The sequence below is a fragment of the Aythya ferina genome (assembly GCF_964211825.1).
Source record: "Aythya ferina genome assembly, chromosome: 3".
Lineage (NCBI taxonomy): Eukaryota > Metazoa > Chordata > Aves > Anseriformes > Anatidae > Aythya > Aythya ferina.
Window position 1 is genome coordinate 10,422,278 of NC_140298.1, and position 22,331 is coordinate 10,444,608.

Genomic DNA, 22,331 nt, shown 5'->3' on the forward strand with positions numbered 1-22,331 from the left:
CTCCCTTTTAAAAACCTTCCCACAACCCTCCCGAGGGCAGCGACCCGCCCTCCGCGGAAATACTTGTGCTCGCTGCAGGGCAGAACTTGAAAAGGGGCTGCCTCGGAAGGGCACGGCACCCACCTCCTTCAAACCTGGCCCATCCTGTTAGCAAGGATTTGCTTCTGGCGTATCTGATCGTCCTGGTGGCTGGCTTGGCTGCGCTCCTGTCCCCAGCCTCCCTTGGCTGAGCCATTCAATACAACTCGATACCCTAAGTGTATAATCCATAGCGCTGCAGCTAGAGCTCCGTGATAGACAGACCCGGTCTGTGCGATCCACGAGCCTCAGCCCACTTCATTTCTGGAGGGCAGGGTGAGTTCATAACCCTCAGGTAGCCCGGGCCCAGCCAGCACAGAAGAAAGTTTTGGAATTCTCTCTTTGATGGGAGGAAAACCCTGAAATACACAAATCTGTCAGGAGGCCTGGAAACACATCCCACACACGCACACTGCTCCATTCTCTGTCAAGTGAGGGCTCTGGGGGGGCACGAAACCCACAATTGTGTCTGTGGGGACTGTCTGACCCCGGTGGCCATGCCACCTGCACACCTCCTGGAGGGGCCAGCCGGCCAGCACTGCCACCTCCCAGCCCACCACGACCAAAAACGAGGGGGTAGAGTGACCACACGTACCCGAGCCTCCGCACGCTGCAGGACGGGGACTTGTTCACATCGATATCTCCTGTAACCTGCCTCGTGTCATCCAGAGGGAAACCAATTTTGACAAAACAAGGGCTCAAACACCAGGTTCATGCAGAAAGGAGGTGCTCCGTGCCTGCCCCGAGAAGGATGCTCAAAGGAGAGGCAGCGCCTCGGCAGCACAGCGAGCACGACACAGATGGAAACCTCCGCCACGCTAGGGGCGGCAGGGCCTGCTGAACTAAACAGCACAAGAAATTCTGCACAGAAGGATCGGCTCTGACCTGGATTCCCTTCCCGTCCCTGGAAAAGTCACAGGCTTTCTATCTTTAGTTTCCCAGTCTTTCAGAGGAGGGTAAGGCTGAGTGCCATGCCTTCGCAGCAGCACGGCAACTACAAGACGTGAGCGCGAATATCAGAAAGGATGAAAAAATGGAAGCCAAAGGGACTTTTGCTGCTGATTTCCACCCAAAGGGACCAACCAGAGGCACACCCAGACATTCAAACCAGCACCCAGCAGGCAGTGTTATCTCTCCTCATCAGCCCTACTATCACGGCCTGTTGCTGAGCCCCCCTGGCTTCAGACAGGAGCCAACATCTGGGGGCCGTGCGGCCACGCTGGTACCTCCAGCACCGCAGAGCTTTCCAACCCACCCCATGTCCTCAGGGAACGGAGGAGGAGAAGGAATAACAAGGAGAAGAGAGGAAAGGGCCTGAGAGCCCCAAACAGGCTGGATGCAGAGGGAAACATGAGTGCAGAAGGACACGGACAGAGCGCTTTCCAGAGGAAAAAGAGTAATTAGAAGCAGCAAGCATAAACCACAAAAATATAGGCGAACGAAATGGAGATCATCAGATGGGGTGGGACAGAAAGACAAGCAGGAAGCAGAAAAGCACAGCTCTTCTCTTCCATGAGGCCCCACAGCCCCACCGGTTCTGGGAGCACAGTCCCACTGCCTTCCACCCGTGCTCAAACCAAACACGTGGCTCTTGGGGAACCCACTCCAAAGTCCCTCTGTGGGATGCGGCACGAACAGCAGGGTTTTTGGCGTGAGAGAGGACCCACGAGCCACCCCAAAACACCTCTGGCAGGAAGGAAAGCAAACCTCCCTCAGGCAGCAGAAGGCTTAGACCATGCAGAAGGCTTCGGCCTTAGGTTTTGCTTCTTGCCTCGGTGGCTACCAAATGTGGCAGCTGTACGGGATGCCCACAAAGCCCGAGCATCACAGTGCACCCTACATTTGCTTGACCTTATTCCAGTCCTTGCTGTGTATCTCAGTGAGCGCTGCCTGCCCGGCCAGGTTAACCCAGCCTGTCGTGCAGGGTTTTCGTCTCCCACACAGCAAACAGTGACCAGTCCTTTCTATTTAGAGCAACCCTGCCGTGTAAAACCGTCTCCTCCCTTTGATAAGAGCCCTATCGCTAGATAGTAGTAATCCCCAGTCCTTTCCCAGCACAAGGAAATACAGCGTCACGGGCAAGGTGGATAAAATCACTGCTCCACGCGGGGTTTTTTTGGAGCAGGGCGCCCAGGATCATGCAGAAACACGCACAGGGACAGCCCCAAGTGGCACTGCTGTGGCCCGGAGGTGCACGGGGTCTCAAGGCATGGTGCTTCTCCCCAGCTCCTACCGAATTCAACAGGACTGGAGCATTTTCAGCGTCTTTCTAGACCAGGAAAAAGGCCTTCAGAGGCAAATAGAGTTTCCTGTTCAATATTTCATGTAATGATTCCTCCAAAGGTGTAAACAGGAAAAATGCCTCTCCACTTAGCCAGAAAATGAGCGTCTGCCTTCCCTTCCTTTTATTGCCTTTACGTGTTAAAAGTCATTTAGACGGGGATTTGCCAGATGCCCAGGTTTGGCTGAGGCACCGCAGGCTGTTCGGGCAAGGATCCCATCCGGGTCTGCACGGGCAGATTTGGGGTGAGGGGGAGTGCTCGGCTCTCCCCAACACACACCCCTCGCCCTTGTCCCTCCCGAGGATCCCTCGGAAAGCCCCGCACGTCTGCGCCCAGCCACACTGCTTTACTTACACCGAACCCCACATTTCCAAGCCATGCCTTAACAGCCCAAAGCACATCCCTGCAGATTTTGGGGGGCGGTATCTTTACGGGAGAGAAAGTTAAGCCATCGGGGCACCTGCTGCAAAATTTCTGCCGCGTGCACAAGCGCCGGATCGCTCTGTACCATCCTCCTGGCCGGGGCTCCTGGGGAGGGAAGGCACGAGGCCAGCCCTCACTCCGCCACAGCCACGCTTCCTTCCAGCTCCTTCCAGCAAGAACACCGAGCGTATGTCACAGCCATCAAATGGTCTTTTAGCTAAGTGACAACAGACGTGATTCGGAGTCAGCATATTTTGATTACAGCGCATTGTGAGCAGGGTTGGAGAGCGCGCTCGCGTCGCAGTGTTGTTCAACACCAAAATTAAATTGCGGCATAATTAGCTTCGCCGCAGCTACACCTTTCCGTCTGAATGGATGCGATACCTGCAAAGGTTGCACTCGGTATGAAATGTGTTCCTGATTATAGAGCGTTTGCCTAATCTCGAGGGCGCCGCCTTGTTTTTTAAGGCGCTCGGCGAGTCACGCACTCGGGTACGTGCTGCCCGTTATCTCCTGGAGGCTTACGACTGGAATCCCCGTGATTCACATTTTCCAACGCTCATGGCCAAACCCTTCCCCAGATCAGATCCTCCACTCTCTACCGTTTCACAACCAGCCGAATCTGCAGCAAGGCGCAAGCGGCCGACGGCCTGACGCTGCAAGCCACACGGCGAGGAGCTGGTGGCCACAAAAGACACCGTCCCCGGGCAATCCGCCGGGGTGGCTCGCCAGCCTGAGGTGGCCGTGGCTCCCCAACGCCTCTACCCGCTCGTTGAGGGATGGCTCGAGAGCCCGTCTGGCTTCCAGAGTCACCCCAAAAAGCTGGGCTGAGGGCTCCTTGTGGCCTCGCTCTGCCTCCCAGGGAAGAAGCCGGTGGGCTGGCAGCGACGCAGCCGGCATCGCCCCGCAGGGACCTGCACCTTGGGGTGGGCAGGCTGGCCCCCAGCCCACGCGTGCTCCCAGTCAGCCTCCCAGCTCCCCTCCTCATGCAGAAATTTCTGAGGGCACTGCTACTTACTTCATCCCGTGTTTAGGGTAAATTACATTCAAACTGTGGGGGACAGCAGAAGGGGCCAAAACCAAAGCACAAAGCCACCAAGCGCGAGTTTCACTCGCAGCCTTTAGATTCAGCTTATTGTTTCCCCGTGGCACCGAACAAAAGCGTTTTGCTTTCTTTACACATTTTTTTTTTAAACTATGCACAGAGCGAAACAATGAATTACTGTTAACATGCCATTTCCGAGTCTTACATGTCTCCTATACCTTGCTATCACTACGTGACGTATGAACTACGGTGCCAACAGCTACACCGCGCAACCCTGCTCACGAGCAACCCATCGTCTCGCCCCAAAACTTCAGCGACAGGCTGGGGAAGAGCACCCACAGTTCCTCTCCTGCCTCGTGCCATCAGCAGAATCACGTTTCCCATCCCTGCCCCTCCGGCATCACCGTATCGGTGCTCACCCAGAGCATCTCAAACCCTTCACGCCGCAGACCGAGCCCCTGCTCAACCCATGCATCGCGCATTTACAAGCAAAATAAATCGTCCCCGCATATACTGGTTGGGTGTATACCCTCACTGAGGCTTTAAGGAAAAATAACAATAATAATAATAATTAAAAATAATAAAGAGGGATTCTGTGAATGCAGCGAGACACAGCCATAGACACCACGTTTTTCCTGCACAGCCCTACGACGGTTTTGTGGACATGGGGAAAGCACAGCTCAGCTGGGCGGTGGAGGCCACGCCAGCAAAACTGGTTTGCACAGCAGGGAGGAGGGTCAGGAGCCTCCCGGGCTAACACAGCTGCAAAAAGTGCCGGGCAGAGAGGGGCAGAGGTGGGAACAGCCCGAGCATAGAGGCCCAAGAGCTGTGGTGATGCCCAGCTCATGCCAAGTGCTGCCCAAAAGGCCTGACCTCGTGGTGATGCGGCTGTACCCATCACCGAAACGCAGCCACGTTGGGGACGCAGCAAGGATACTTCCCCGCACGCTGCACAACGCAAGGGAAATTTCTTAAATTACAAGGCACGGGGACACTTCCCTCGCCAAAAAATACCTGGCCAACCCCATCTACACGAGGTACCGGCAACCAGCCGAGGAGCTCAGGGGCCAAGGCCACCACAGCACGCGGGGCACCCCAGCGCTGCACCCAGGATCAAAGGGGTCCGAGTGGCGGCACCACCTCGAGCCGAAAACCAAAGGCGAAGGTGCCACCTACTGAGCCCCTGGCACGGCTCCTTCCTACAGCAGCCACGTCTGTCCTCCTCCGAGGGCTGCTAGCAAAGGGCTGGCCGTGGCTAACACGCAGCTCGTCAAATTCGGCAAAGTTTTGGCCAGCGGTCACCAGGCACATGATAGTGCTTGCCTTGGGTTGCCGCCACGCGGCAGGAATCAGGGGACGTCCCCGCCGAGACCTGCCACGTCCCCACAGCCTGGCCCAACGCAACAGGTTGTGCACCGAGAGCTGGGCGAGGGGCAGTGCTTCCACGTCCACACCGCCACAACCTGTGCTGGCAGCGCTCGCCCTGCTCACAGCGGGGATAAACTCAGCCCGTGTAGCTTTGCCCACGCGCGCTAAAGCTGTTCATAAAACCCCCTCCGACAACGCGACCAGCTCCTTCACGTTAGGATGTTATTTTCTGCCGTTTCTGTGCGCGCAGACAGTTGCCCCGCACCCGTGCAAAGGGGACAGACAGAGCAGCAGCAGCAGCAGAGCTTTTAATCCACTCTTCCCCTCTCCTCCTGACTGCGCCGCGGCCTTAAATGGAGCTATTTAAAAGGCAGCGTTAAAAACACGTGCGGCGTGATCTGACCTTCTCCGCAGCGACAACGAAAGGGGACGAAAACCTACACACCGAATGAATGAAATGAAAATTACAAGGTAAAGGTTGCGTTCCCTGAACTTATGCCAACTGCAAGGATCTTACATTACAGCGCTGCAGCTTTCCAAATTTTAAATACAATAATTTTCTGTATTAAGGGCCCAGTAACCCTAATGGAGGCATAATTAGGCATTTATGCCAGACCCATATGAGAGAAGCTTGAAAAACTTAAATAAACTGTGAATGGCAGGATTAATACCACAGCTTTTCATTTTGTACAGCTGTTTGAATACAGTGCACTGACTGTGATGGCATCAGCTGTTGCTTTACTTTCGGTCAGTATTTCTGAGGTTAAAACAGGCAGTTCTTTTAACCAAATGAATAATTACCCCTCTTATTGTTGGCCTGTTTGTTTCAGCAGAGGGGGGGCTGGATGCATATTTGCTTTACGTTTGGAAAAAAAAAAAATAAAAGAAAGAAAGGAAAAAAAAGGAAAAGAGAAAGAAGAAAAGAAAAAGCCAAACTGCAAACACAATCAGCCAGCTCGATGCGAAGCCTGGTGACTCTAATAAGAGAATTGTAATTCAGTGCGATGGCGAGCGCGCGGGCCCTTCAGGACGGAGGAGTAAGTAATGCAGTTTTGGAGATCATCTGCACAAGTGGGAATATCATATAGATGCCGGGAGAGTCCTTGAGAAAACATCTCACCTCGGCCCCGACTGAAGAGGAAAGACAATACTTCGGTGAAACATAATTCTGTATTTCTAGGAAAGGCTCCAGTAGTAAATTGCTTACTAATGCAAGGAGCCCTGTAAATTTTAGTATGAATGGAACAGGCAATGGCACGAGTGCTACACGGCGCAGCATTTGCACACACGGCTTAGCCAGTAATAAGTAAATAAATGTGTAACTTATAAGCTGTAGAAAACACCAGAAAATGCTTCCAACAAGAACTCAAGCTCAGCGAACTTCAAGGGCGGATATAAAACAGCTCCCAAAAGTACCTCACTATTCTTTCCCCCCCCAGGTAAATTACTTCTCCGACAAGTTAATTTTCAATCTTTCGTTTTACGGCCAGCGGTGGTTAGAAATATCAGCTGAAAAGCGTTAATCGAGGCTTCCCCGCTGTCTCTAAAAGCTTGCTTATCGGTGGACGTGGAAGAAACTACGCAGGGAGCGCATACGGGGAGAAACTCCCGATTGCAACACCCACACAAGTGGTCCGGGAGGAGGACTGGTACCACGAGGAGCCTAACGCCACGTCCACACAGAAAATGCCACCCCCAAAACCGCAGCCCCGGGACCGGAGTTGGATGAACCAGCCCCAGCCCTCGCGTGAGCCACCGGCTCCGCTGCTTCCAGCCTGAAACTGTGCCCTGGCAGAGCTTCCCAGTTGTTAAACAGGCAGCGTTAAAAACAACATCGCTCTCAACCTGAACAAGCAGCCGGACCTCTCCAGAGCGCCGGGCACGAGGCCGCGAGGGCGCTCGGGAAAGACGAGTGAACCCAAAGTGGATGTGGCTGCTCTCATTCAAAAGAAAAGTGGCCTACTCCAAAGGGGATTAGGCTAAAGTGAACTACGGCCACTTTACTTCTGAATGAGAGCATCCACACAATAGCGCAATGCACTTTAACTAATGCACTTTAATTTTACACCCAGTCAATTTGTCTTACCTCTCCTGAGTGTCCTTGTGTGGACAAGCCCCGGGATCCACCGAGTTTCGAGGCCGGGCGGGAGCACTCGATCAGCCCAGCCAGCTCCCTACGCCACGGCCCGCTGCGATCCCCCGATATCGACCCCGAGCCCGCGATGGCTGACGCCCGCCCGCCCGTCGGGGAGGACACTTCTCCCAGCGAGGAGCCGGCCTGCCTTTGACGGCACCCACCATGTCGCTCGGTGGCCTGTCCCACCGCCGGCACGGGCAGGAAGGCCAAACCCAGGCAGAGTTTCTTTCCATCGCAACCTTCTGTCAGACAACTGGCAATCTAAATCTCTACAATCTGAATCGTAGCTTTTAAATCTCTCTCCCTTTCCTTTTTTTTTTTTTTAATTGTAAACAGGCCCTTCGTCTTCGGGACCGACTCCGATGTGTTAATTATTATTATTATTATCCCAGGTTTTCCTTGACTGTTTTTAAACGCCGAACGTTTCGACGCCTACTGGCTCACTCCAAGAACCGAGGGGAGCCGCTCAGGGCCCTTCACGATGAGACACGAAGGGCCCTTCGCCACCCTTCGCGACGAGACACAAAGCGCGCAGGCCTCGGCCTACGCCCTCCATGCTGCTCCTCAGCACCCTGCGAGGCGCTGCCTTCCCCAAAAACAGCCGAAGTGAGCGGCATGAGACGCCGGGCAATGGGGCTGTCCCTCGCTAACAGAGACCAGACCCCGCCGCCGAAGCAGGCACGATAGCTGCCCTGAAGTTTTCCAGTGATCTCACCCAAATTAAAAAAAGCCGTCCCGCGGACACCGGCCTGCAGGGCTCCGGCTTTCACCTACAGCCCTAGGCTGGATTGTGTCTCTTTTTTTAACCTCCTCTCCCCCCCAGTCTGAAGGTAGGAAACGGGCAAAAAGCAACCACAGTAAAACGTGAGCCAACGGCCGGCAAGTTGTCTTGAAGTCATGTCACAGAGTATCAGCGGTGGGCTAGATACCGGGCCATTAGTCAGGGACAGAAATACGCCCAAATAACACAAAACACAAAATGTGCACTCCATTAGAGGCTGGAGTCACCCTCTCCAAATATTGCTGCAACTGCAGAAAAAAAAAATCAAAAAACAAATATAAACACTCATTTACAAATTTGCCGGGTGAGTCAAAGCCTGTTACAAGCAACTGAGCATCAAGAGACCGAGGGAACGCGCCAAGGACACGCGATGGTACTGCAGCACACCCGGGTCTCCTCCTCGCACACAAACCCCGACCGGGAAACAGCTCCAGAAACGTTCAACAATTTTAATGACTGGTTCAGAACAATCCTCGTCTTTATTTTCTGAAATTTGTTTAGATTATACAAGATAGCTCCTAACTGCGTGCTCATGTGACCAAAAAAACCCCAAACACAGCAATGCAAAACAAAAAAAGAGACTCCTTAATTTAAAGAAGCTGTGCCGGATTTTCTCTACGTTTTAAACTGCTATTTTAAAACAGTATTTATCAGCACAACGTACGCTTACTCATTTTGATTGAGTGTGTTATAATCTGATTTTTCCAGTGCTAACATTGCCCACTCCGGGCTCCAGTGACCCCGCCACGTGCGCACATCCAGAGTCCATTACCTTTGCTGCTACCTGCATGCGAGCAGCAAGGGAAGAACCAAACGTTCACACACAAGAGCTAAACCTAAGGCAAAGCCCATTTTTGCACAACTTACTTGCCCATCTCCAAGCTGCCCCAAAATAACAATCTGCACCTCAGCAGCGCGCTCTGAAACGCGAGGACACCATGAGTTCCCACTTAGAGGAATGCCTCGGGACACGCTCCCTCGTGAGCGCGTGTTACAAGTTCCAGGGTTTCCTGGGGTTTGATTTTGCAAAGGATGCAAAAAAAAAAATGAGAATGGAAATTATGCTTTGCAAACTCCAGTTTGGAAAATTTTACGCGGGAGTTAGGCCTGCGCAAGGAACCTAAGGAAGGGAGCAAATATCATAGTCAAGAGTGAGGACAGATACGTTTGTGCTTACAAACAATTAAAAAAAATCAGCAAAGATTCTTGAATTTAAATGAAATCATAGACTAAAGAAAATATGCTCAATCTCCTATCTATTTAGCAGTATATTTACTTGCTTAAAGAAACAGGCAGCAAAGAAAACCTTATTTTGCTAACACGATTTCAGTCACAGTGTTTCTGATGATAACAGGTCCCGAATATAAATCAACTTGCCCTATCTTTACACTAAACAGTCTGCCGAGCTCAGGCATGGTAACAGCTCCTAAATATTGCAGCGAAAAAAAAAATTACACCCCCCCTCAAAAAACAACAACAACAAAAAAAGGATTCACTGGCTCACGGTGGCAAAAAGTCAGAGAAACAACATTTAATTTTGAGGGTTTTAAACCCTATGTTATTGGGTCTCCTCAGAGCCCTACTTCGCTGTAACTCTTTCATTATGCAGAAATGAAGTCTACCTTGCACTCTCTGTACTGCATCCATTATTTGGATGCCTGTTCCTCCAATATGGGAGTACGTACACCGAAGGCAGTAAAATTCCTAGCTCTTCCCACCCCTTAAAGCCATACATGGTTTGAAAATACCTGCGAAGAAGTCCCCAAGCAAAACAGTATTTGTCAGTCTTTTCTTTTTTGTCCCCTATGACATTATTTTCGTATTGGCCACAAGGAATAGCTAATATATTTGAAACGTTTGGGAAAGTTATCCTAGTCCTAACTGGTAAATGCCCTGAACAACCCATCTGCCTTCTGACGCGCCGTATAATGTATTCCAGTTTACAACATTTTCTTTGCAAAGAAGGCTGCATTTTAAGTAATCTTTCAATTTTTAAAAAAAGCTGCTGTCTATCCGCATTTTGTTTAGAGAAACTCTGCAACTGCATGCATTAAAAAAAAATCTATTGCAACATAAATACAAGTGTTTGCTTTATTATATACATATATATATATGATATACTATCATCCAAGAAGGGCCATCTAAAATGCCACAGTTGCAAACATTTAAGACTGTAACAAAAATGACTGAGACTCTAGTATCAGTTTACTATCCTTCAACAATTTCCCTGACAGTGGAGTCAAATAATGTTGAATTATGGACCTTCTTACAGGAAGTCTTATTTCATGTTCATTTTTTGATCATTTCCCTCCGCGTCCCTATAGGAATTTGGCCGTTTGCCGATTTTCCTTTAAAAATTTCTGCACAAGTAATTGGCTTGCGCGTGATTAAATTATAATTTTGTCAAGAAATACTATGGCACATTCGCCCAACGAGTTTATTTCACCTAAGAAAACACTGTTTTGCCTCCATGAAAAGCCATCTCACGCTGCTAACGTACTTCATTTGAGTGGGGTGGCTACTTTGTACCCTGCTTGCCTGAAAGGGCTTGGGGAAGGATTCCTGCAGACACACTCTGGGAGGAAAGCGTCACAGCCTCTTACAGTGTGGGCTCTAGCACCTGGGAGCCAAGGTGAAGCAAATTAAGCAAAACAGCCCCACGGTGCCAGCTCAGTGTATCTGGAGTCCCTAAGAAACCGAGTTTCTTCAGTGCGACTGCGGACAGTCTTTGGGGTTTTGTATAGGACGGAGCTTTCCCAGCCGCATCACGCAACAGCTGTGTTTTAAATCTTTCCGGACTGCGACAAACATTTGAAAATTTAAACATGCAAATGTTTGAAAAGCTAATGATTAAAAAAGGTTTATTTTGAAACTCCGGCCATGGGCGCAATCGTTCAAGCGACGCTTTTAAAGCCGCGGGATCTCGAGTTCAATTAGCCCGAGCAAAACCCCAAACTCCTGCCTTGTCCTTCTGGACGCGCGACGGTAAACAAGAGCTCGGCAGGTCCCACCCTGGCAGGCAGCGGGGTCGCGCCTGTGGGAGAAGGATGCTATTTTAGTGACCTCTTGCCACCGAGCTAGTTAAATCACCGAACAATGGTTAGCGTTATGGGGCTTTCCTGCGCAAAATCTGGCATTAGTGTCATTGCTTTCCATTAAGCGGGGGGACTTAAAGGCGCTGCCACGGAGGGGCCTAGAAGGGAAGGATAAATAAGGGGAAACCAATAAATTAAAAAACCCTGTTAACTGTAACCTTTACTACCACGATATACGAAAATGTAATTAAATCCATAATAAAAGCTTTTACATACTTACTCTTTTATGACTCTCCATAGCACAAAGGCGCGCAGACCGGGCCCCCCCCGCGCCCCCGGCCCGCCCGGCCGCGCACACCGCGCGCTTCCAGCCATAAACGCACCGCGGAGGGACATCTTAATTAGCCGCCCCAGCGCCAACCACTCAACACCTTATTAGCCACCCATTAGGGCCCAGGTCCTGCCGGACTTGGCACCGGCGGCGCCGGGGCGCGGGCGGCCGCGCATCCCCGGCACGACCCCCGCGGCTCTCGCCGCGCAGTTTTGCGCCTTTTTCCCCCTAACCCGGGGCCGGGTTAGGGGGAGGAAAATGAGGGTTTCCTACAAGCCGGTCGCTCCCCCGGTGGCACCGGGGGGGTAGCAGCGGCGGGGCTGCGCGCTTCTTGCGCGGGGTGCCCCGGTGGGGCCGCCCGGCCCCGCGCAACGCCCGCGCAACTCCCGCGCAGCGCCCGGCGCCGGCGCGCAAGGACCGCGGTCCCGGCGACAAATCGGGGGGAAAAGGGGGGGGAAAACGGGACGGGGACCCCCTCCCCGCGACAACCCCAAAACTACAGCTTCGTTCCTTTAGCTTTCGCTTTAATAAAATAATGATTCGTTGGGAAAATGGGGTATAAATCTTCATTTTGGAGGCAATTAAAGTGTTGATTTCATTCGTGCCCCTAAGCGATTCTTGTAATTTGCTCAAATAGCTTTATGTACCCAGCACTCCAGAGCTTTTAGAAACCCATTTTCTAGTTAGACTTGTTGGATTACAATTTTTATTCACCAGCGGCGAGCCCGGCTTTCCTCAGCCCGACCCTAGCCGCCGGCCCCCCCCTCGTATCCCCCCCCCCGGTGCCGAGGGGGTCCCGGTGTCCCCCAGCAGCATCGCCACGGGGCCCCCCGGCGCCTCCCCCCCGCCGCTTTCCCCCTTCGCAGAGAAACTCGGGGAGGGGGGGGGGAGGACCCGAACTGGAAGCCCCCCCCGAAGCCCCCAGCCCTGCGCCTCCGTGTCGGTAACCCAGAAAACAGCGCCCGGGAGCCTGGCACGGCGGCTAAAGGGAACTCCTGTCTGCTTGACTGCGCCTTGCTTTAACAAAAGGAAACCTCCAGAGTCGGGAGCTGATTACTCCTAAGACTGTATTTACGAAGCAGATCATACAGAAGAAATAACTTTGGTTTCCAGTGGCGGATTTGGGGTCGGGGTCCCCCCCCTGCCCTCCCGCAGCCCAAGCGCTGCTACCCTCCGACTGAGCGAAAGAAAGGGGATGGAAAGGCGACCGTGCAAAGCCCGCAGTCTTCCACGACCCGAAAAAGCCAAATCGCGGCCACTTCCATGATGCACGAGCTTAATTTAGCGTTGGGAGCCTCCCGCCTGAGCCCCAAACGCTCCCATCAAAGGGAAGGGATCACAGCAGAAGCCCGCCGAGGGGACACACACACCAAACAAGGGGAGGGGAGAAGGGGAAGAAAGCTTCCTAAAGTCATCTCTATTTCGCACATCGGGTCCGGCAGGCATTAAGGTTTGAACCATCCCAGACAAAACCTGGACACCGTCAAAGCCACGCAACACCTTGGTGGCTTGGTTGGGGTTTCTACCTTTTCTTGGGGAGGGGAAGAGACGGGTTGAAAACTTGAAAGAGCAATGAAAATAATTTAAAACCTGGGTCCCGTTTTATTTTCTCCTCCCCCCCCCCCTTTTTTTTTTTTTTTTTTTTTTTTTTTTTACTTCTATTAAGCAAAATAAAATGGGCGCGTTTGCAGCAGGCAGGCGTGCACAAAGCAATGTTCACTGAAGTCTAAAAGCGTTCGGCCAAGGAAAACTGACAAGACAGACTAATGAACCGTAGAGACGGGAAGAAAATAGCCAGTATTTGCTAGATTTCAAACCCTCTCTGTCTTCCCCGGACCACCTATCTCGGATTTTATTATTATTTTTGTAAACGGCTCCAGCCATTCCTTTTCTAAGCCACCAGAAGCCAGCGATTCACAGATAACACTTCTATTATTGTAAAGGGTAAATAAAATAAAGACAAAAATTAAAAGCGACAAGAAACAGGTCGAGTTTGCAGGCAATGCTTTTACAAGCTCATCTCGCCAGGTCGAATCCGGGAGCAAGCCTTAATGAAGCAATAATAGCCACATTATTCAAAAATTTTCATTTCGATGGAAATTTATCTAAAAGGGACTTAATCATATGCAAATAATAAAAGGAGGCATAGTGACCCAGCGAGCGATCTGCATACAAATTTCAGCGTGTGCAGCATTGGCGAGATCATACCTGATCTGTTAGATTTGCTGATCTTGTTATGTCTTCACTGTCCGATTTTGATCCGCCCTCTCTATCGTCTATGACCAAATCGATAGGCATTTTTCCTTTCAAACAGCTAATATACCGGTGGCAGAAATTGTCACATAATTCGTGTACCTACATTATGACAGAGGTGAAGGAGGGGAAAAAAAAAAAAAAAAAAAAAAAAGAGGAAAAGGGAAAAAGGGAGGAAAAAGGAAGAAAATATAATCAGGAATACATAAGTAAAATTGACAAGTGCAACCAGTCTCCCCCCTTCACCCCTGTGACATCAAAAGTCCTAAATAGGGGAAACACACTGCAATTATCCCCCCGAGACCTCTCGACGCATCCAGAATTAGGAATAACTTTCTTTTCTCGCAAAATAGAGATATCCCAGAAAATTGACAGTGACAAGATGATTCACAGGCTACAACATATTCAACACCCGTGTTAAATTCATCTGCTCCCGGAGCTGTGGCCATTAGAGAGGTGACCTGCATGGGTGACATTTAAGGTAAACTATTTAATTTCATCCAGTTATTTCATCATAAACCCTTTCCAAAGGGGTATGAGGACAGAAAAAAGGATTTAAAAAAAAAAAAATCCCGACGCACTGTGCTGAAATACATTATAGGCATCCATGCCCTGAAATCCCCAGCCGCTCTGACAGACTTGTACCTGAGCTGCCTCTATTAATGGGCAGATTTTAACACATTTCATGTAGAGCGAGAACAACCTGCCAGTTATGGTTAGATAAAGTGGCTGAGGCTCCCGAGAAACTTTTCAACTATTTAAAAACCTCTCAAAATGTTTATTTTTAGGAGAAAGGGAATTCTCTCCTAGGCCAGCTATCAATGACATGTAAAAAATCCGCAGGAAACCAGAGCGCGCTTCCAATTTAATGTTAGCTCGGGTGACACCGCGCTATTGCAAATTAGCATTCTCGCTGCTAGCATTTCCAAAATAGCGCCGAAAACTGCGTTTAGGCTGCAATCTCTTTCTTCTGCTCGGAGGTGTACAATATTCCCGGGAACGAGACACTGACACAACTATCAACTCTGCTTTGTCTCTGCAAAATGTTACAGGACAATCCGTGCCCTGAGCCTGACCTGCAGATGGCTCTTAAAAAAAAAAAAAAAAAGAAAGAAAGAAAGAAAAAAATCCCCGTCCCAACTAACTGCAAGCAAACAAAGCATCTTCCCCATCACCCAAAAGGGGGGGAGGTGAAAAAAAATAAATCATAAAAATAACAATATCACAAATTCGGGGGCTTGGCTGCAACAACAAACAAACACCGTTTGGAGCCTCATCTGCAGCACACAGAACTGCAACTATTTATACAAAGGCAGCAAAGTATTACAATGAACACAAGGCCTGGGCGTTTGAGAGCCCGGTTTTAGAGGCTGAAATTGTAATTAAACTGCGAAGAGAAATGGACGCCAAGATTGGTCTTGACACTAATTACCAGAAAGAAAGACATTTATGCAAATTTACCAGAAGCCTGAACTTCAGCAGTACTGAAACGTAGGAGGAAGAAAGAGAGAGACAAAAATTACCTTCTCTAATTCCAACAGATGAAACCTTAATACTTGTATGGCTTGAATCATCTGCAAAGATACAAACAACACGAGAATTTATCTCAGTCCCGGATTTCGGGATATTCCCCACAGCCGCCCCGGCCATACTCTGCAGCTTGACTTTTCTTTAGTAGTAAATAAAAAGTTGTTTTGATTTATGGCAATAACACTAAAACTTAATAGCGGTGGCTTTGTGCGCTGTTTAACGAGAAGCGATCTAGGGCTAAGCAAAAAAAAAAATAAAATAAAATAAAATCTCTGTTGCAACGAAGCAACTGAATTATACGGATCATAAACATTTTTATTTTTTTTTTAAATCCCTCTAAACACCGTCGCTGGGTCCTCGCTCTACAAAAGCGGGAAAACGCCTCCTGGAGCGGAGGATAAAATATTTGTTTATCCTTAAGTGGGAAAGGGGGGAATAGGGGAGAGAAAGGAGCGTGTTTGCGGTGGGCGAGCGAGACGGTGCATCTCCATCCCCTGCCCCTCCAGCTGCTTCCAAGGTGCCGGCAGGGGCTGCCCTACAGACACCCCCGGGGGCCGGCCACAAAGCCCGCAAAGCCCCCATTTGGGTGCCGCTCGCAGACCTGATGGGTTTTTATTTTATTTATTTAATTAATTAATTTTTACTCACACGGGATTTACCGCGCTGGATTTACTCGCAATTTAAAAAATATGTATATATTAAAAAAGGGGGAAAAAAACAAAAAAAAAAAAGAAAAGAAGATCCACGTGAGAAATTTTCAATTTGGCACTACAAAACGCTTGTCAAAGCTCGCAACCACCTCTCCAGAAGACATAAAGTTAAAAAAGAAAAAAAAAAAAAAAAGGGAAGGGAAGGGAGGGTAGAGGTGGGGGTGGGGAGAGGAAGAAGTGTTGTTAACTCTTACCAAGTTATCCAGTTCAGGATTAGAGGAAAATAGGGGTTTCTCTGCTCGGATCTAAATATAAGAAAGGGGAGGAAAGGAAAAAAAAAAAAAAAAAAAAAAAAAGAGATTTGAAATATGGAAGCAGAAAAAGCAGACGTTATTATTTCTTGCTTCATTACACTGTCGGGTCCATTATGTAACCTTTCGTGCAAAGCTCTGCCTGCTGGATTTAGTGCATCATCTAAACACTTTAACAAGTGAATCAAATACACCCCAAATACCTACGGAGCTGCCGAGGCTGAGCCCCGGCCCGGCTCCCGCAGCGGAGCTCCGCGGCTGGGCAGGCTGGCTCCCAGGAGCTAATTCAGTTACGGGGGTGCAGATGCCGAGATTTCCCGATTTTATTTATCAATTAATTCATTTCGGGGTGTTGTTTTTCCTTTTTTTTTTTTTTTTTTTTTGGGGGGGGGGTGTTGTTTTGGTTTGCTTTTGCCTCTCTCAGTAAGAGAGGGGGGCGGGGGAAACGCGCATCTTTATCTCAGCAGAGACTTGTTTTTCTCGTTACGATTTTTTTTTTTTTTTTTTTTTTACTGTTTCAACCCGTTTTTGTTTTTGTTTTTGTTTTTTTTTTGCTGACCTGTTTGGCGAACACTGCTATGTCTTCATTGAAAGACTCAGAGGAGCAAACATCGCCTCCCGCTACCCCGGGCTCCCTGGGTGTGCATGTAGCTAATTCACATTTCTCAAAAATCAGTGCTAAAAGAGGGAACAGGGGGTGTCTGAAAGAAAATACAATAGTCACACACACACAAACAGAGGGAGAAGGAGAAGAAAAAGAGAAAAAAAAAAAAAAAAAAAAAGAACAACAACGAAACAGAAAACAAACACAACAATAGTTAGTCCCGCAAGCAGCCTGCGTGCGGAGGGGGGGCACCGAGCGAGGGGCCCCATCCTGCTCCCGGCCGCGGCTCGCAGCCCTGGGAACCGCGCATCGCCCCGGCCGCGGCCGCGCTGGGGACCCTTAGGACAGGCTAAGAATAAAAACCCAAGCGGTTTCCAGCAGCCATTTTGAATTAACTTTCCTTGTCTCCTCTCTCTCTCTCTCTCTCTCCCCCTCTCTTTTTTTTTTTTTTTTTCCCTTCTTTTAAATAAATAAATAAGTGAAATAAATGATAGTCATAATAATAATAATAATAATAAAAAGAAGCAGCATCTACGGACGTGCACTTCTGCCTCTCTCTCGCTTTTTTAATTCCCATTTTCCGCCGGACGACTTTCTGGGAGCGAATAAAAAAAATAAAATAAAATAAATCGTAACAAACCCAACAAAAACCCACCAGGAGCACCCAGACCCCTTCGCCACCCCCTTGCTCCGCTACCCCAAAAAAAGAAAAACCAGAGCCCCGTGCCCCCAAAACCCAGGGGCACAAACCCAGGCTCCCGGCTCCGCGCAGCGCCCAGCGTGCAGGAGGGAGCCAGGTGCTGGAAAGCACAGCCCTGCACCTTCCCCTGCCTGCCCTCGGCCACTTAATAATTTAAATAAAGCTTTAAGCGTGGGCACACACGCATCTATAAGGGTATTTATAACGGGGACTTGGGGGTTTGCTTTTTTTTTTTTTTTCTCCTCTCCAGGGCTTGGTATTTTATTTTTTTTTTTTTACTTTTTTTTTTTTCTCTCTCTCCTGGAGGGTACCCGTGCAGCACCGAGTTGAAAGCAGCCCTACAGATCCCTGATAACCCGATAAAGAAAGCGGACGGCGTGATTCCCCCCTGCCTGCCCGCCCACCCCCTCGCTGCAGCACGCAACTGTTTTGAGAGCGATTTTAAGAGGCTCTCCGACTTCCCTTCGGCTCGACCCCGGGCAGATGCCTTGGGAAAGCAGCGGCCGCCCTACAAACCCCAGCGCACCGGCCTAGGACCCTCTCTGCGCCCCGCCGCGCACCCAGGGGCGGCCGGCGCTGGTGGCTGCGAAGTTCCCAAAAATCCCCCCAGCCGCAGTGACACCCAAAGCGGGTTATAAAAAGGAACAAGGGTCGAGGGAACCGGCCCGGGATTTCCCCCTCTCTTTTGCTGCGGCCGAAAACGGCCCGAAAATGGCCCGAAAATCGGGCGCAGCGCTGCCGGGCGCAGCTTTCGCACCGGGCGCAGGTTGCGCGCCGGGCGCATTTCCCTCCTCCTCATCCCGGCTGCGGGAGGGGACACCCCAAAACCCTTCGGGAAGGGGGATCCCCGAGCCTTCCTCTCTCCCCCTCTCCCCCCGGCTCGCCCCAAAAGCGCGCAGCCCTCGCCCCCCGCGCAGGGGGCGTCCCCCCGAAGGGGTGGGGTGGGGTGTAGGGGGGGGACACACACGCTGCGCGGAGGTTGCGCGGGCGCGGCACCTACCCGTAGATGGCATCTTTGTCCCTTTTGAGGGCGTCGTTGACGGAGGCGCCCATGGCGGGGGGCATGGCGTTGGCGTGGGCGGCGTGCGGGTACTGGTGCGAGTGGAGCGGCGGCCCGTGGTTGAGGTGGTGCACGGGCTGCATGGGGCGGGCGCCGTGGGGGTCCCCGTACATGGTGGTGGGGATGCCCACCCCCTCCATGCCGCCGTAGTGGGGCAGCTCGTCGTACTGCGGGGGCACACAGAGCGCACAGCGGTCAGCGCGGAGGAGAGGGGAGCAGCCCCCCGGGAGTCCCCATTACCGCCCCCCACCCCTTTTTCCAACGCGCACCCGCCCTAAAAGAAAAACCCAACGGCCCCGGGGGGGGAGATGGGGCCGAGTCCCGGCAGCCCGCAGCCCCCCGATCCTTAAGGGTGGGGGGAAAAGAGAAAAAAACACAGCAATATAAAATTAAATAACCCCCCCCCCCCCTCCCTGCCGGCCGGCCCCGCTCAGCCTGCTGTTCATTCAGCCCCAATTTCCCCGCCGCCAAACTTTTGGTGCCGGTAACCAGCCGGGTACCCGACCCGGCCAGGAGCAGCGAGGATGCAAAGTTCAGCAGCGGGGAGGAAGAACAGGAGAAACCACAACAACAACAACAAAAAAAGAAATTAAAAAAAAAAAATAGAGGGAAAAAAATAAAAGCGATTTTCTTTTTTTTTTTTTTTTTCTCTCCAGCGGCCGCACACACAACGCACTTCAACGCCGAAAGGCTGCAGGCGTCCGCACGGGCTGTCGGGCTCCCGGGATGGCTTTTTTAAAGTTTTTTTGTCCTTTCTTTTTTTTTTTTTTTTTCTTTGTTAAAGATTACGGAGAGCAGGCTACCGCGGTTCCCAGGCAGCGGGGGAAACTGCCACTTTTCGTCTCTTAAAAGCGAAGGTGTGAAGAAACAGGTTTAGAGAGCCCTGACACTTGCTTGGACCGAGCGAGCAGAAGGCAAGTTGTCAGCGGAGCAACTTTCTTTCCCGAGCAGCCCTCGGAGGGGCGGCAGGCGAAATCACGCACGGAAAACTTCTGCCGAGGGCTTTTCCCCTCGCCAAAGCCTGCCCGCAGGACCCCGGCTGCCCCCCCTGCTGCATTTCTGCCCAAATTTCAATGGGGAGGTATAGCTGGAGGGGGGGGGGAAGGAAAAAAAAAATAAATAGGGGATGGCATCCAAAATAACAAGGTATAACAATGCACATGGCAGCGCACGCTGCTAGCCCCTAATTCAGGATAAAGTCAGGGAGTTTCTTTTTAAAGAGCTCTGCCCATCGCACTGCACCTTCATGACCGAAAAAAAAAATATTTAGGGAAAAAAAAAAAAAAAGAGGGAAAAAGAGAAGAAAAAAAAAAGTTCTGCTTACTCCCAGCTCTAAGTTATCCTCCGAAAGTGACGCGGTATAACATCAGTAACACAGCCCAACGCTCCGAGACATGCACACATTAAAATATTTCAAGCACTGGTGACTTTAAAAAAGACATCGGTAGGACTAGAGCTACAAAACCAACAGATACAGAGGCTCGGACATATTCACTTACATGCCTGCATGTCATTAATGTATAGAAAGCTTGCCTTTTCCGTGAGAGATCCGGGATGGGGATTGAAAGAATCAAGAAAACGTCAATATATACAGGTTTTTACGTCTACAAGTACAACTGAGAAATCCTCCCGGGCCAGGACACCGCTTTGTGCCCCTGCTCCAAAGAGGAGGGGAAAAAGGAAAAAAAAAAAAAAAAAAGGAAAAAGGAAAAAAAAGAAAACAAAAACTTTTTCGCAGCGTCTCTGTCAGCCACGTTTCAATATCATTTCACATTAGAAATCCATATTTTTTTTTTTAATACGTACCCTTTGCGCCATCGGCCTGCTCGCTCCCTTCCTACTTCAACTTCTAATATATCCTCTTTAAGGCCAGTGTGAAAAGAAAGGATCGCGAAGTTTCCCCCCCCCTCTCCCCCAAAAAAATGCAAAAATCCCTCAGCGTCGCCAGCAATGGAAGCAATCGGGTAAAATCTTCGGCTTGCTGGATCTCAGCGAAGCGATGCGGTAACTCAGCATGAAAAAACGAGGAGAGAGAAAAAAAGAAAAAAAAAAAAATCGGGAAGAAAAAAAAAATAATAAAAATTCAACTCTCCCTCCTTGCTTCCTTTTTTTTTTTTTTTTTTTTTTTTCTTTCTTCCTTCCCTCTCTCCCTGTCTCTCTCTCTCTCTCTCTCCTCTCTCTCTCTGACTCTTCCCCCTCTGGTTTCCAAGACAGCAGCGGGACGGAGGCAAGTATCCTTTCCCCAAATCGCCTCTGCTGGCTGCTCCGGCGGCTCAGGGCGCCCGGCGTGCGGCTCTCATGGCTGGCGGGCGCTCAGGTGCCGCCTGACGGCTGACGATCCGCTCCGCTCCGCTCCGCTCCAAGCCGGGCAGAACCTCGGGCGCTCACCACCAAAAAAAAAAAAAAAAAAAAAAAAAAAAAAAAAAATTAAAAAAAAAAAAAAAGAAAAAAAGGGGAGGAGGGAGAGCTGGGGTGAAAAAATAAAAAATAATAAAAAAAATAATAATAATGATAAAAAATCTCTCTAACGCGCCGGCTCCTTTTATTACGGTTATTATGATGTTGACGACGGGGGCTTTTTAATTTTTCTTTTTAATTTTTTTGGGTTTTTTATATAAAAAGGTTCTTTTTTTTTTTTTTCTTTTTCTCTCTTTTTTTTTTTTCCTCTTTTCTCTCTTTTTTTTCTCTTTTCTCTCTCTTTTTTCTTTTTCTCTCTCTCTTTTTTTTTTTTTCTCTTTTCTCTCTCTTTTTTTTTTTTTTCTCTTTTTTTTTTTTTGTGTTGCTGTGTGCTCCTCGCCCGGCGGCTCGCTGCTGATTCCTGCCCCGGCGCCGGCTTGGCTCTGCCCCTGCGCGGCCGGCGGGCGAGGCTGGGCGGTAGGCGGGCGCGGTGCGCTGCGGTGCCGGGCCGGGCCGTGCCGTGCTAGCCCGCCTCCTCGCTGCTCTTCCTCCTCCTCCTCCTCCTCCTCCTCCTCCTTCCTCCTCCTCCTCTTCCTCCTCCTCCTCCTCCGCCGCCGCCGCCGCCGCAGCGCCGCGCCGAGCGGCGGGCAGGAGCCGACTGCGGGAACCCGGAAGTAGTGGTGGCCATAACAGGTCGCGCCTCACACAATGCGCCGGGCGCCCGCAACTCCCCGCGCCGCGCGGGGGGGGCGCGCCCCCCCCCTCCCCTCCTTCCCCTCGCTCTCTCCCTCTCGCCCTCCCCTCGCGGGCGGCTCCCCCCGCTCCTCACCGCCCCCCGCCGGCCACGGCCCGGCCCCGCGCGGCCCCGCCGGGGGGGCCCCCGGAGGCCGCGGGGCTTTGTGTGCAGCGGGCTCCGCGCCCGCGCCGCGCCCCCCCCTCCATTTTGCGGCCCCCCCCCTCTCTTTCCCCTCACGGCCGCGGCCCCGGCCCCGGCGGCGGCTCCCCCCGCGGCCGCCGCTCAGTGAGCTCACCCGGCCCCCGGCCGCCGCCGCCGCGCCGCCGCCGCCCAATCAGCGCCGCGCCGCCCCGAGCCGCGCCCCCATTGGTCCGCGCGGGGAGAGGGGCGCGCGGCTTGGGGGGGGCGCGGGGAGGGGGGGGGGGGGGGGGAAGGCGGGGGCGCGCCGGGAGAGCCGCGGGGCGGCGGTGACCCCGCAACGGGACCGGGACCGGGACCGGGACCGGGACCGGGACCGGGACCGGGACCGGGTCCCAATCCGGATCCCGGTCCCAATCCCGATCCCAATCCCGGTCCCAATCCCGGTTCTGATCCTGACCCCGGTCCCGCT

General features: G+C 51.3%; 1 protein-coding gene across 3 annotated transcripts in view; it reads right to left on the bottom strand.

Annotated features, from left to right (window-relative positions):
* MEIS1 (Meis homeobox 1) overlaps nt 1-21,526 on the bottom strand; it is a 105,554-nt gene extending 84,028 nt beyond the window's left edge. The window contains exons 1-6 of one of the 3 annotated variants that reach the window (XM_084513773.1): nt 20,395-21,526; nt 18,529-18,755; nt 16,784-16,925; nt 16,168-16,218; nt 15,257-15,307; nt 13,689-13,835 (exon numbers count right to left, since the gene is read on the bottom strand). In XM_084513773.1, coding sequence (XP_084369899.1) covers nt 13,689-13,835; nt 15,257-15,307; nt 16,168-16,218; nt 16,784-16,925; nt 18,529-18,755; nt 20,395-20,406 — 630 coding nt within the window. In that variant the 5' untranslated portion in view covers nt 20,407-21,526. Of the gene's footprint in view, nt 1-13,688; nt 13,836-15,256; nt 15,308-16,167; nt 16,219-16,783; nt 16,926-18,528; nt 18,756-20,087; nt 20,284-20,394 lie in introns of those variants that run through there. The other 2 variants (XM_084513772.1, XM_084513774.1) reach the window with 2 other exon arrangements.
* Nucleotides 21,527-22,331: the final 805 nt, after the last annotated feature.